Source organism: Pseudorasbora parva, chromosome 2 (genome assembly GCF_024679245.1).
Source record: "Pseudorasbora parva isolate DD20220531a chromosome 2, ASM2467924v1, whole genome shotgun sequence".
Taxonomy (NCBI): Eukaryota; Metazoa; Chordata; class Actinopteri; order Cypriniformes; family Gobionidae; genus Pseudorasbora; species Pseudorasbora parva.
The window spans coordinates 49,649,512-49,662,856 of record NC_090173.1 but is presented as its reverse complement, the minus strand read 5'-3'; the positions used below and the strand labels follow the sequence as shown (position 1 = coordinate 49,662,856).

The 13,345-nt window shown below is 44.2% G+C and overlaps 1 protein-coding gene across 1 annotated transcript; it reads right to left on the bottom strand.

Moving 5' to 3' along the window:
* Positions 1 to 6,366: 6,366 nt before the first annotated feature.
* On the bottom strand, positions 6,367 to 11,770 carry LOC137049111 (uncharacterized). Its single transcript, XM_067427498.1, has 4 exons — positions 11,600 to 11,770; positions 11,105 to 11,236; positions 10,808 to 10,945; positions 6,367 to 7,823 (listed from the first exon to the last, which is right to left on the bottom strand). Exons 1-4 carry the CDS (start codon positions 11,682 to 11,684, stop codon positions 6,367 to 6,369), a joined length of 1,812 nt encoding a protein of 603 aa, XP_067283599.1. The 5' UTR covers positions 11,685 to 11,770.
* Positions 11,771 to 13,345: the final 1,575 nt, after the last annotated feature.

The following is a 13,345-nucleotide window of genomic DNA, read 5'->3' as shown; positions in this document are numbered from 1 at the left end:
AAAAAAATGTATCTAAGCGTTTATCTAAGGTTGACCTGCTGGTATATTGATTCTCAGGTTGTAGATAAGAAATCATTTGGACTTCACTCCTTTCCATTAACAAACCTCCCTTTCCCAGTAACTGTGAATGTGTGTTTTTGTTAGTTTGTGTGTGTTTAGAATAGTTCAATAAACTTTTGTTTACCTTTTTCATCTATACAAGTGTCTTTGGCTATGTGTTTATAAGTTACTGCCTCAACTCGATTGTGTTACCCAAGCTCACGAACAGTGAACATAAAATTGATATTATTGCCTTTGTAACGGGTGATATTCCGATTCAAGATTGATAATGTACTCTAATTTCAACGTATCGCTGGATGAATAGTTGATAAAGTTTTAAATATAAATTTTGAATCATTTAATATGTATCACGGTTCCTTTCACTGTAATTCAATACCCCTTTGAGTTATTTGATCCTAATCAATTCCTTACACATAGGACTGTTACGGGCTGTGCTCGTAGATAAGCTCACGGAGACGAAGGAGAACGATAAACATGGATTTATTAACACACTCAAGGAAACATGCAACACAGCTAGACATCAACGAGTACCGACAAACACTGAAGGCAGACTGAGGGAATAAATACACAGGATAACGAGGGGCAGGTGACAGACAAGGCACAGGTGATTGACATGACTAATTAACTAAACAGGGGAGAAACACAAGCTAGACTAACAGAGACACGACATGCATACATGTAACATGACGCCCCCTCCCGGAAAAGCGCGTCCTTGCGCCGTAACATAACATCAGAGGAGGGTGAATGGGGGCTCAGGAGGAGGGCGTGAAACACAAAACTGACAGTCAGGGGTGGTACACAGGGTCAGAGTGGAAACCAGAGTCCAGGGGGAGACATGGAAAGGGAGGAGCCAGAGGGAAGCCAGGAGCAGGAGCCGGGTGATGTGCCAGAAACCAGCCAGGACGAGGCCCCAGGGCGGAGTGGATGGTGGGAGGAGCCACGGAGGAGCTGATGGAGCCGACAAGCCGAGGAGCCCTCGCGATGCAGATGGTCCTGGAGACCGAGGTGTCCCCGCAGTGATGAGCACCCGAGGTGGAGACGGTGGACCAGAGGGCAGCATCTGATCTGGAGGGACCGAGGACGAAGGCGGAGCTGAAGGGAGGGTGGAGCCAGACGAAGCCACAGGTGAAGGCAAGTCGACGATTGACCAAGGCGGAGCCGGAGAGACGAGGGAGCCCGGAGAAGCCGTATGACCGATGGTACCTGGTGGAGCTGAGGGAGGGAGGAGCCAAGGGGGGCGCCGAAGAGTCGACGGACCAAGGCGGAGCAGGGGGCACCGAGGCTGGAGGCAGAGATGGAGACTTCTCAGTGATGCACGGAGCTGGTGGCCAGACGACACTCGGCATCCCCACACAGCATGTGGATGGCGCAAAGGGGCGGAAGGACGGCAGCGAGGAAGGCACTGAGGGGTGGACTAACTGAGGAGGTGGGAGAGGGAGGCTGGGTGGGAATTCTTGACTCTCTGGAGACACTGGAGATGCTGGGGACGCTGGAGACGCTGGAGGCTCAGAGAACACTAGAGAGACTAGAGTCAATCAAGTCCACCTCGCATACCTTCCTCAGGTTGTCCGTTGACTGCCATGGACATCTTGCAGCTCACAGTGTGGGCATTACTATGTTTGTTTTCAAACCTCAAATAAAGATTCAAACAGCCATGAATCAGTGAATCGATCAATGATTTGGATTGTCTTGTGCCAATGTCTTGTGATTTCAGCAGTTTGGATCACGTATCAAACTGCCAAACTGCTCTGCTAAAGTCACGTGACATTGGCAATCCGAATCATTGATCGATTCACTGATTCATGGCCGTTTGAATCTTTATTTGAGATTAGAAAACAAACGCAGAAGAGAAGACTGATGCTGAATTAAGTCATTATTTTTTTATTAGTTTTGGACTAAAATGTATTTTCGATGCTTTAAGAGATTCTAATCAACCAACTGATGTTATATATGGACTACTTCTTTGATGATGTTTTTATTCCCTTTCTGGACATGGACAGTACCGTGTGGTGTGCAAAGAGTGCATATGCTCTGCGACTAAAATAGAAAATATCTTAAACTGTGTTATGAAGATGAACGGAGGTGTTACGGGTGTGGAACGACATTAGGGTGAGTCATTAATGACATCAATTTCATTTATGGGCAAACTAACCCTTTAACATCTGGCACGGACCTCACTAGACGTTTCACCTCATAGTAAAGTAAGCATCTCATATTTGCTTCTTGGCAATTTCAGGTGGGAAGTCCAGGAATATGAACACCCATTCGGAAATGTAAAATATGTGTATGAAATATCATTATATGCAATATATGTGACATATAAAGTAAAAACGAAGCTATTAGAATTTGGAACAATTCAAATATATTAACATATGAATGTATCCCATATATTATATATGTTTATACATGTATAATTGGTAACACTTTAGCTTAATTTTTTCTAGTATGGGGAACACATATTTACTATTAACTACGACTTTTGCCTCAATAAACTCCTAATTTACTGCTTATTAATAGTTAGTAAGGTAGTTTTTGTAGCATTTAAGTTTATGTATTGGGTAGGATTAAAGGATGTAGAATAAGGTATTGTTGTAGTACTGGAGATCGGCACTTTTTAAAGGTCTTGGTCTCGTCTCGGTATCGACCACATTTTTACTCGGTCTCGTCTCGGTCTTGGGCGAAGATGACTCGGGATTTTATCTCAAGACCGGTCAAGACTACAGCTTAGGGCATATAAAGAGCAGAGAATCCACCCCACGCGCACTCTCTCTGTCTTCAAAATAAGCACCTTCTTAGCTTCTCTCTCATATTTCACATATTAATCTAAATCAAAAGTTCAGAGGACTGAATTCATGCTGAACGTTGCGCATTCGGACAATTGTTTTGAATTACCGCTCGGGGTGATTTGCGCTCAAAAAACGCTGATCTTCTCTGACCAGCTAAACAGATGACATAAATTATACTTTAAATAACCAGGAAAAAAATTCTATCCAGTTATGAAGTGCTTTCTGTGTGACAAACCTTCCGCGATGTTCTAACAGCGGGGATTCACACACAACGGCTGCATCCAAAAACCTAGGCTGCTGAATCGTTGCCTCGCTGCCTCATCAGACAATGACTTGTAAGGCAGCATTTTGTGCATGAAGGTATCTCATGAAACTAATTTCGGACAGACTCCTAAGGCAGTGTAACAGTTTAATGATCTACAGCAAAATAGAGAGAGCTTTGGTGAGAACTAAACACATATTTAATTACTACAGTAGTGATTTCTCGCTAGAAATTACATCAGAAGTGTAATATGTTTGTAAAAAAATTTACATTTACGCAGAAACTGACCCACAAACACAACTTCTGGATGCCATCTTTTTCCCCCAGCTCAATTGTCACTAAATGGAAAGCACATGATTGTGGGATAATAAGGGCAGCGAAGGACACATGTACGCTGCCTTCAAAAATAGATCAGAGGAAGTTATCTCAGGAGACAGGAAGTGAAGCAAACATTAGATTCAGACACAGCTTGATGCCTTCCTGCCTTCAAATGTGTCCTCCGAAGGCAGCATTTTCCAGGTTTCAGACGCAGCCAACGGGTCTGCTAATGTCCGATTCACGACCAAATGACTCATTTGAACCGAATCATTTTAACGACGGTAATAAGAACTGATCTGTTCAACACTGAACTGAACAAATCAGATTTACTCAGAACACCTCAGAAATGAGAACACAAGTGTGCTTACCCAATTTAGCAAGATTGGAGAGTAAGATTTATTCGTTTTAACTATCCACAGTATTTCAGCTCATGTATGTTGAATGTGTAGTAAAATAAATAGTCTAAAATCATTTAGCTTGGAGTGAGGTGAAAACAGAACAAAGTTGTTTGTTAGCTAGCTGATCATTTTATTAAATTGTATATGGCAGAAAATGTGGCTATTTGTTAACTGTTAATGCTATTTCTAATATTGATATGATTCTATACCAAAACAATTCAACAAAAGAAACATCAAGATAAGAGATCATACATAATATGCGATATCAACATAAGATAAGCAAAAATTACTGTTTCGTTGCATTTTTTAAATTTATTGTCAGTTATACTCTGGCAGATCATGTGGATAGGCTACTTTTAGTGTGTGTGTGTGTGTGTGTGTGTGCGTGTGTGTGTGTGTGTGTGTGTGTGTGTGCGTGCGTGCGTGCGTGCGTGCATTTGCGTTTTTTTTTTTTTTATTGTCAGTTATACTCTGGCAGATCATGTGGATAGGCTACTTTTAGTGTGTGTGTGTGTGTGTGTGTGTGTGTGTGTGTGTGTGTGTGAGAGAGAGAGAGCGAGACCAGCTCTGTCAGCCACCACCAAAGACCATTTTTGAACCAGTAAAAATCCTGCACATGTGAGATATTTGTTAAATCAAACTGTAGTTAATCAAATTAAAATGCAAGTACAGGGTTTCTTTTCCTTGCTTTTGCACAATAAATCTGCACAATAACATTTTCAAATTGTAAATAAAAAATATGTAAATATATAAAATAATTTGCTTAAGCAGCATACAAATGCATATCTGTATGATACATATTCCACCTCCTGTTATTCACATTCATTTAAGACATAATGGACTGTTTCTGAGATGAATACCTCATCGAGATTAGCATTTTTAGGGAACTTTGAGTTTTAAAATGCGATCGAGCGTTTTTCACAAAACAAACACGCCCTCTGTCAGTGTCAGTTTGGTGTTTATGTCCACCATAGACCGTAAACAATATGGACACCTCGTCTTCAGTGCTTCCCGTTGACGAAGAGTTAAGTGTTATTTGCTTATAGAAGAAAAAGATTAATTCCTACAAAGCTGCAACGCCTTTTGATAATTTGATCAAAACTTCTTTCATGGTACACTTACACACCCACACATACGAGAGAAGTGCCAGTCATATGCATATTCCACATTTTATCATAAGTGTGGGGGCTTGCACTAGTCTTGGTCTTGACTCTGTCTCGGCACTTCAAAGTCTTGGTCTTGTCTTGGTCTCTGCCCTTCAAAGTCTTGGACTTGTCTTGGTCTCGGTTTAGGTGGTCTTGACTACAACACTAGAATAAGGTCATGTAGAATAAGGCATGAGGGTTTAGGGTGTTTTTTGGGACAGGGCCATACTCCATTGCCATGCCTCTCCTCTATGCTACACTTCCTCCCTTTGTTGCCCTCTAGAGGACAGGATGAAAAATTTCACCCCTGTACCAGTGCAACTGTTACATGCTACACAGAACAAAACATGAAATTATATGGCTGATCATGAGCACAAGCCGCAGGTTCTGCAGGGTTCGGTGCAAGTGTGATGAGTGCGAGCAAGGAGTGGAGTTTCAGGCAGATCAAATATCTCCACTAACTTTGTTGGTCCTGGGCCCTCCAAACCTTCCAGTATTCCCACCAGGCAATGATTGTATCTGTAGGAACAACACACTAAATCAATACACTTAACTTGCAGTGAAGTGATCTCTTTCTGAAGAAATATTATCCTGTATATCACCCTGTAGCCCAAGACTGGTTTCCCACTGAAGCTAAGCAGGGCTGAGCCTGATCAGTACCTGGATTGGAGACCAACAGGGAAAACTAGGTTGCTGCTGGTAGAGGTGATCGTGAGGCCAGCAGGGGGCGCTCATCCTGTGATCTATGAGGGTCCTAACACCCCAGTATAGTGAGGGGGACGCTATATTGTAACAGAATTGCCCTTCGGATGACACTTTAAACAGAGATCCTGACTCTCTGTGCTCATTGGGGGGGGGGGGGGGGGGGTATTGTTTAGGGCTAGTAGTTGGCAGGTTTTGTTGTAAAAACTTGGCAACTCTGTCTGCATGCACACTGAAATCAGGCTGGAATACACAATCTTTGCCGGTGTTGTAAAAAAAAAAAAAAAAAAAAAAAAAAAGATACACAGTACTTACCCAACATGATCATTTCTGAGAGAAATTGTGATGGTGAATGCATCAAACAAGCTCTCCGTTTAGGATTCAAACAAATATAATTCAAGCCCCTTTGATGACGTGCATGATTACATTACTGTCGATCATCTGTCCGTCATTGTCTAAAGCCCAGCCCTGATGATTTCATTGGTCCGAACAGTTTCTGTTCAGGGGATAAATTCTCCTCTATGGAGCGAGGCCAGACTGAACTGCCCGACCTAAAAATTGTGGGCGGGGCTAAGTTCTGCTAGCATCCAGGCTACTAGTGCCATGTTTTGGTACCAAAAACGAAACTCTTCAAAATAAAGATAAAAAGCACAAATGCATTTCAATAAACAGTACATTTATTTGGCATGAAGTGTTTAGGCTTTTATGGTTTTATTTGGTGCAGGCTTTGGCAGGTTGCCTACAGGCATCAGCAGTTTAGCCCCAGGCTTTGACAGTTGGGCTGCAGGCAGTAGCAGTTTAGCCCCAGGCTTTGACGGTTGGGCTGCAGGCAGTAGCAGTTTAGCCCCAGGCTTTGACGGTTGGGCTGCAGGCAGTAGCAGTTTAGCCCCAGGCTTTGACGGTTGGGCTGCAGGCAGCAGCAGTTTAGCCCCAGGCTTTGACGGTTGGGCTGCAGGCAGCAGCATTTTTGCTTTAAGCTTCGGCAGTTGAGCTGCAGGGTTCACGGCAGGCAACAGGGCTTGGGCTGCAGGCATCAATAGTTTAGCCCCAGGCTTTGACGGTTGGAATGCAGGCATCAGCATTTTTGCTTTAAGCTTCGGCAGTTGGGCTGCAGGGTTCACGGCAGGCAGCGGGGCTTGGGCTGCAGGCAGCGGGGCTTGGGCTGCAGGCAGCGGGGCTTGGGCTGCAGGCAGCGGGGCTTGGGCTGCAGGCAGCGGGGCTTGGGCTGCAGGCAGCGGGGCTTGGGCTGCAGGCAGCGGGGCTTGGGCTGCAGGCAGCGGGGCTTGGGCTGCAGGCAGCGGGGCTTGGGCTGCAGGCAGCGGGGCTTGGGCTGCAGGCAGCGGGGCTTGGGCTGCAGGCAGCGGGGCTTGGGCTGCAGGCAGCGGGGCTTGGGCTGCAGGCAGCGGGGCTTGGGCTGCAGGCAGCGGGGCTTGGGCTGCAGGCAGCGGGGCTTGGGCTGCAGGCAGCGGGGCTTGGGCTGCAGGCAGCGGGGCTGGGGCTGCAGGCAGCGGGGCTGGGGCTGCAGGCAGCGGGGCTGGGGCTGCAGGCAGCGGGGCTGGGGCTGCAGGCAGCGGGGCTGGGGCTGCAGGCAGCGGGGCTGGGGCTGCAGGCAGCGGGGCTGGGGATGAAGGCAGCGGGGCTGGGGATGAAGGCAGCGGGGCTGGGGATGAAGGCAGCGGGGCTGGGGATGAAGGCAGCGGGGCTGGGGATGAAGGCAGCGGGGCTGGGGATGAAGGCAGCGGGGCTGGGGATGAAGGCAGCGGGGCTGGGGATGAAGGCAGCGGGGCTGGGGATGAAGGCAGCGGGGCTGGGGATGAAGGCAGCGGGGCTGGGGATGAAGGCAGAGGGGCTGGGGATGAAGGCAGAGGGGCTGGGGATGAAGGCAACGGGGCTGGGGATGAAGGCAACGGGGCTGGGGATGAAGGCAACGGGGCTGGGGATGAAGGCAACGGGGCTGGGGATGAAGGCAACGGGGCTGGGGATGAAGGCAACAACTGTTTGGCTGCAGGCTTTGGTGGCTCCCCTGCAGGCAATGATGGTTGGGCTGCAGGCTTTAATGGTTGGGCTGCAGGTAACAGCAGTTTGGCTTTAAGCGCCGGCAGTTGGGCTGCAGGATTCACTGGAAGCATTGGCGGTTGGGCTGCAGGCTTCACTGAATGGATATAAAAATCAGCTTTAGTCTGTCCTTTAAGCAGCATTCAGTCTCAGATACAACACAAAATCAAATCATGAATGGGAGGTGTAACTTACAGTGATCAGTATTTTAAACGGGTACTTCAGTGCTGGGAAAATGAATCTGTATTTAAACTGGGTCACTAATGTAGAAGAAATGTGAAATTTGAATTTGGTGCGTTCTAGACTGAGAAAATTTATCATGGGGATGAAAGACAATTCCCAGGATGCTTGGCTGCCCTGTGAGGCCATTCCCAAAGCCAGCACTACTGGATTACTGTGACCGAGTTGGAGAATATATAATGTCGGATATAATGAGTCACAGCGCGAGTGTCTCAGCACAACCGCTGCAGAAGTCAGATTACATTTACCTTCATGTAAAGAGCGCTAGTTTTTTTTTCTTTGCGGCAACAATTCATATTACATGACGTTAGGGCTGGGCGATATGGCCAAAATTTCATATCCCGATATAGCTCATTTGATATCCCGATAACGTTATACATAACAATATAGCAATTTTTCTGTTAATTCAGTTTATGAATAGTCTATACCAAATTGCAACGTGGAAATGCAGTTTGATATGATATACAAAACAAATAAAGGTAGTATGGACTACATTTATTTTATTTAGAACCTTTTTTTCAAGCAAGACTGTTGGTAAAGTTAACGCCCGCTAGGGATGTTAACCGATGACCGTATCAACGTTAACGTTAAGTGATCTCTAAATTAGGCTATTATACAGTGGACTAAACGCTACTACAATTGGCTATCTCATTCCAAAATCTTTGTGTGAAGTGAACATATCCCTCGCACTCAATTTTTCATAAGTCGCCTGTTTGTTCTTAATAAACCAATAAAAACATTCGATGCAAGGTCACAGCGTTTGGGTTTGCGCACTCACAAGGTTTGCAAAAAGTAAACAGGCTAAAACACTCGAGGTTAGAGCCAGGGCAGACAACATTATGAAGCGTGCCTTTTGCTTAAAATGGGCTTACTTTTGGAAATATATTACATCTACATTTCAGTTGTAACACATAAGGTGTTGATCATCATCTTTCTTTATTACCGTTAGCACTACCTCGAACTAAAGCGGCGTCTCGGAGCTGTCATTTTCTTAAATGAGCCGCGGCAATGTTTCAAATGAGCTTCTTACGCTAGACAAATGCCTTTATGTTCAACGAGATCACCTTGTACCCAAACCATTTCAAAACTAAGGAGCCATTGTCCTCAGATTACTAACAAGCTCCTCGATGGCGCGTTTGCGGGACTCGTGTTTCGTGCTGTGGGGGATTTAAAAAAAGTGACGTGAGTGGAAGGGAGGCGGCAGCGCTAGGACAGTGTGTGAGAGAGCGAGAGAGGCTCGCGGCTGTTATTTCAAATAGCGCAGCATATTTGGTTAACCGGTTTCAACCGGCTAATGAGGCTCGGTGGTCGGTCAAGAAAATGTTTAGTTTTCGCCATCCCTACACCTGCCATTAAAATATTTCAATATATGGCTATATGGTGTGCCACGCGTAAAAGCCTGTTGCAGCGTCTGTGTCTGAAGTTTGTTTTGAGCGCTTTTCCACCACTCTGGCATAATTACTCTGAGAATTACCCTGGTCTGAACCGCGTCTACCACCGTCTTCCTCCATGTTTGTTTATGTATTGCAGCGTGCATGGGCATGCCGTGGCGTGAGGTGCATCTTGACGTAAAATTCTGCCGTAAACACCTTATCGTGGCGCAAGCGATAGAGCCTTATATAAAACGATAGACATTTTCTATCGTCCAGACGATATATTTCTTCATATCGCCCAGCCCTACATGACGTTAAGACGACATAAGTTTTACCTCAGAATCTGATGCAATGTAACTTACATTACTGACTCGTGTTAGTTTAGGTAACGTTAGGCATGTGTAATACTGATTGATTAATACAGTTTGTGATTGATTACACGGAACCATGATCCCCTTACAAAAATTAACCACGGTTTTATGTAGGAATGTCATAAGTACCGGTACTACAGTTACATACTAAAATTTAAAAAAAATTGACGATGGCCTATCTGTATAGCATCGAGTCACAAGTAGACTATATTCGGTCCTACAGCTGCCTTCAGTCGCGTCACACAGGGCTCCAGACTGTAGCCGAATATATACATGAGTGTCTGTGTATATTAAATACTATTTAAATATTACCCTTCCATGTTTTGCGTCTCTGTGTGAATGACGGGGGCCCCACACACGCTCACTGTCTTTTTAGACTCTGTCATGTCACTGAGGACATGAGAAAACTCATATGAACACAGACACTCAAAGGTCACGGCAAGCCATTAAAATAAAAGTTTGATTTAAACATGAACAAATTGACCGACTATATTAGGTTTGTAGTTGTCATTGTTGCCAATTTTAACACATTTGTGTATTGTACCATTTGTCAAGCAATAAAAATTATTGTTTTAACAGTCTAAACATGCATTCGTTCTTTCATGATTTTCTAGTTTTACAGTAGGCTAAGGCACAGGAGAAATTTTAAGAACAACCCAGCAAGAATAACCCAGAATAGCAAATCCATTAATGGTAAAATTGACTACATTTTGGGGTTTCTCAACAGCCCAGCCTGCTGGGTTAAAATGCCACTGGGTTCATTTAACCCAGCATGTGTTCTGTCCAATATTTACCCAGCGCTGGGTTGCCAATTGGGTTGTTTTTAACCCAGCCATTTTTAGAGTGTTCGGATATACTCCAGGGTTTCTACGATACAAAGCCATATGCTAATCACTGTAATAACCCTTAAATTATTGTTATTATTGATCTCCTAATTTTGTAAAGCTATTCAGTGCTTAAAATAGTGCTATGAGCTGAATTCAGGTACTTCAGGTTTCATTGAGTGCAGTATGCATGTATGTGACAACAGAAGAAGAAAAAAAAAAAAAACCTGACCCAAACAATCTAAAAAATAAAAATAAAAATCATACAAATACCTGTATATGGAGCCATACACTGACGTCCACATCCATTGCTGCAGCATTTCTCATTGTTAGGACAGTCATGGTCATAAACACACAACTCAGCACAATTTCCAGCTCCAGATTTTGTGTCGAGACACACTCCTGGCTTTGCTGTTTAGCAGACACATGACAGAAAACATATTTCTATTTCATGTTTTGGTTCAAACTTGCCGTTTCTTTGCAATTTGTGAAGTTTACTATAAACTTCTGAATGAAGACAGCTTCTGTGTTTCTTTTGATACCTCTAGTCCATCATTAATTGAAACTCACTGAAAACAGGTGGCACACACACATGTACACTGCCAAAGCGACAGCATTTTTGTCCTCCAGAGCAGCCTCTATCAGAAGTGCATCCTCGACTGGACGGCACAACCATCAGAGTCATCGGACACTGAGCAGACACTACAGAAGAGGATTCAAGAGGATCATTAGGAGAGACCAGGGAGTGCTGTAATAGTTTTACAAGTCAGGGGGGTTATAATGGGTCTCAGACATGATATTCATTTTTATCTGATTCAAATCCAGTATAGATATTATCCGTCTCAAACTGTGCCAATCAGTTTCAAAGACAAAGAGTGCTGCAACCTAGCCTAGTATAGTAGGGTGTGTAACAAGTACAATGCTAAAAGAAGACATGGACAGCCAATATGTTACTCATAAGTTCTCTATTGCAACTAAATGTACTGCATTTCATATTCATATTTTGTAGGGCACTTATTTATGCATTTCCTCAGACTGTGTAATGAAGCTAAAAGACCTTCTCACCTACGACTCCAGCGTCTATTGTGCTCAAAAAGTCAGACAGACACAATAAAACAGCGCTCAACGAGCAGAACACTCGGGCTGTCATCCTCTCGACTGGCAATCTCACAATGAAAGCTATTGGAAACTGCGACACTCACAAAACTACACTGAAAACACGTGCTGCTGAATCCCGCAACCTGTTCAAAGGGCCTTTGAAAATGCCTTTTAAAGATCCAAGCTCTGGGTAACTGCAACCCTGATGAAACCCAGCTGCCTGTAGTTTTAGCCCAATCTTGAGGGCCTTGATTAGCTCAGGTGTGTTTGATAAGAGATGGAAGAGCGGAGCCTGCACAACATATGTGGTTAATTAAGCTTGTTTGAGGCCTGTTTACAAGTACATTGAATTCCCCTCTGAAAACGAGTCTTTTTAAAAACACCAGAGTGGAGATTTTAAAAGTCTTCATTTGCACATTTGTGTGTAAACTGAGACAAATCGGTGTTTTGCCAGCCAGCGTCACAATATGCACCAGAGCTCGCACCTATGTTTACATGTGCTAATGGAAGCGTTCAGAGTAGCAGTCACATTTTAGTGTTAGTGCACTCTTCTTGTGTGGTTGCATTTGCAAATAGCCTACAATTGCTCCATTATGTCGAGGAGCAGAGACGAATGAGTGGTCGGAGGTCAGCAATTTTGCAACAACTTCTCCCTCCAACAGGAAGAAGAACCAGTCCGTGTCACAGCCAGCGCGGTTGCTATTTTCAGGATTCTGATTGGCTTACATGGGTTCGAGCTTGTTGTTACACTGCTACCTACAGGTTTGGCATGCTTTTCACAGCATATATACCAAGCGGTATATTGAAGCCTATATATACAGAAGTAATTTAAACTGCAATTCCTTGACTGGCCACTAAGGACAAGTTCCAGAAGGAAGCAGACTCTCATTTTAAAATTCCCAATTTAACAGCAGAAAAAACATGTTTACAGCCTGTTACAAATTGTGGTTTTGGTCTATACGGCTAATTTTGCCCTTCATGACAACTGTATGGGGGGGGTAAGTAGTAAATTACTTTATTAAAAAGTAATTTTATTTTACTTTTTATAACTCATTCGTTTACATTATATAAAGTCTTAAAGTTCTGCATAATGAAGGCTATGACAAACAAGCTCAAATATACTTTGAGTGGCAGGTGGATAGCCATTTATCCGCCGTCTATAGTCATTGCGTCACCTAAGCTCCGCCCACATCCTGCCTCTTTGCCCATTTTCTGTTATCTGGGCGTGACGCGCTAGCAAGATGCTCTACATAATGCTTGGAGCTAAATTCTGCAGGACAGCGGCCCTCCAGGACTGCATCTGGGGACCCCTGGTCTATGATATATACATGGGTACGTGTAAATGAACACTTTTCTGAAAACTGATGTGTGCACAATGTTATTTTTGAAACTAGAGAGGTTGAAATGTCCGTTCATGAAAATAGCCACCCACGTGTAAACGTAGCCTGAGATGAGCAAAATCTGCGCAAAACTGATCTGCAACAGGAGGTTTCACAGTGAATGACTGTACAAGAGGAAGAATTGTCGATAACTCTCTCTCTCCGGTGCGCAAACTATGTTTCCCAACTAAACACGCATGCGTTGTGACAAGTAAAAAATGCGTTGCTCTCCACCAACTGCGCTGACCAAAAGCACGATGGGAAACAACTTACTGATGACACAGCTTAATACTTATTGGTTTAATTAAACAACCATGATGTATGGTTTTTTTTA

What these genes read in the sequence shown, in the direction of transcription:
- LOC137049111 (XM_067427498.1), bottom strand. Translation starts at nt 11,684, where the DNA reads ATGACAGCCCGAGTGTTCTGCTCGTTGAGCGCTGTTTTATTGTGTCTG. An exon ending in GTGTGTGCCACCTGTTTTCA is followed by an intron (nt 10,946 to 11,104) that starts GTGAGTTTCAAT and finishes TCTGCTAAACAG; the next exon opens with CAAAGCCAGGAGTGTGTCTC. An exon ending in GTGTATGGCTCCATATACAG is followed by an intron (nt 7,824 to 10,807) that starts GTATTTGTATGA and finishes ATATCCATTCAG; the next exon opens with TGAAGCCTGCAGCCCAACCG.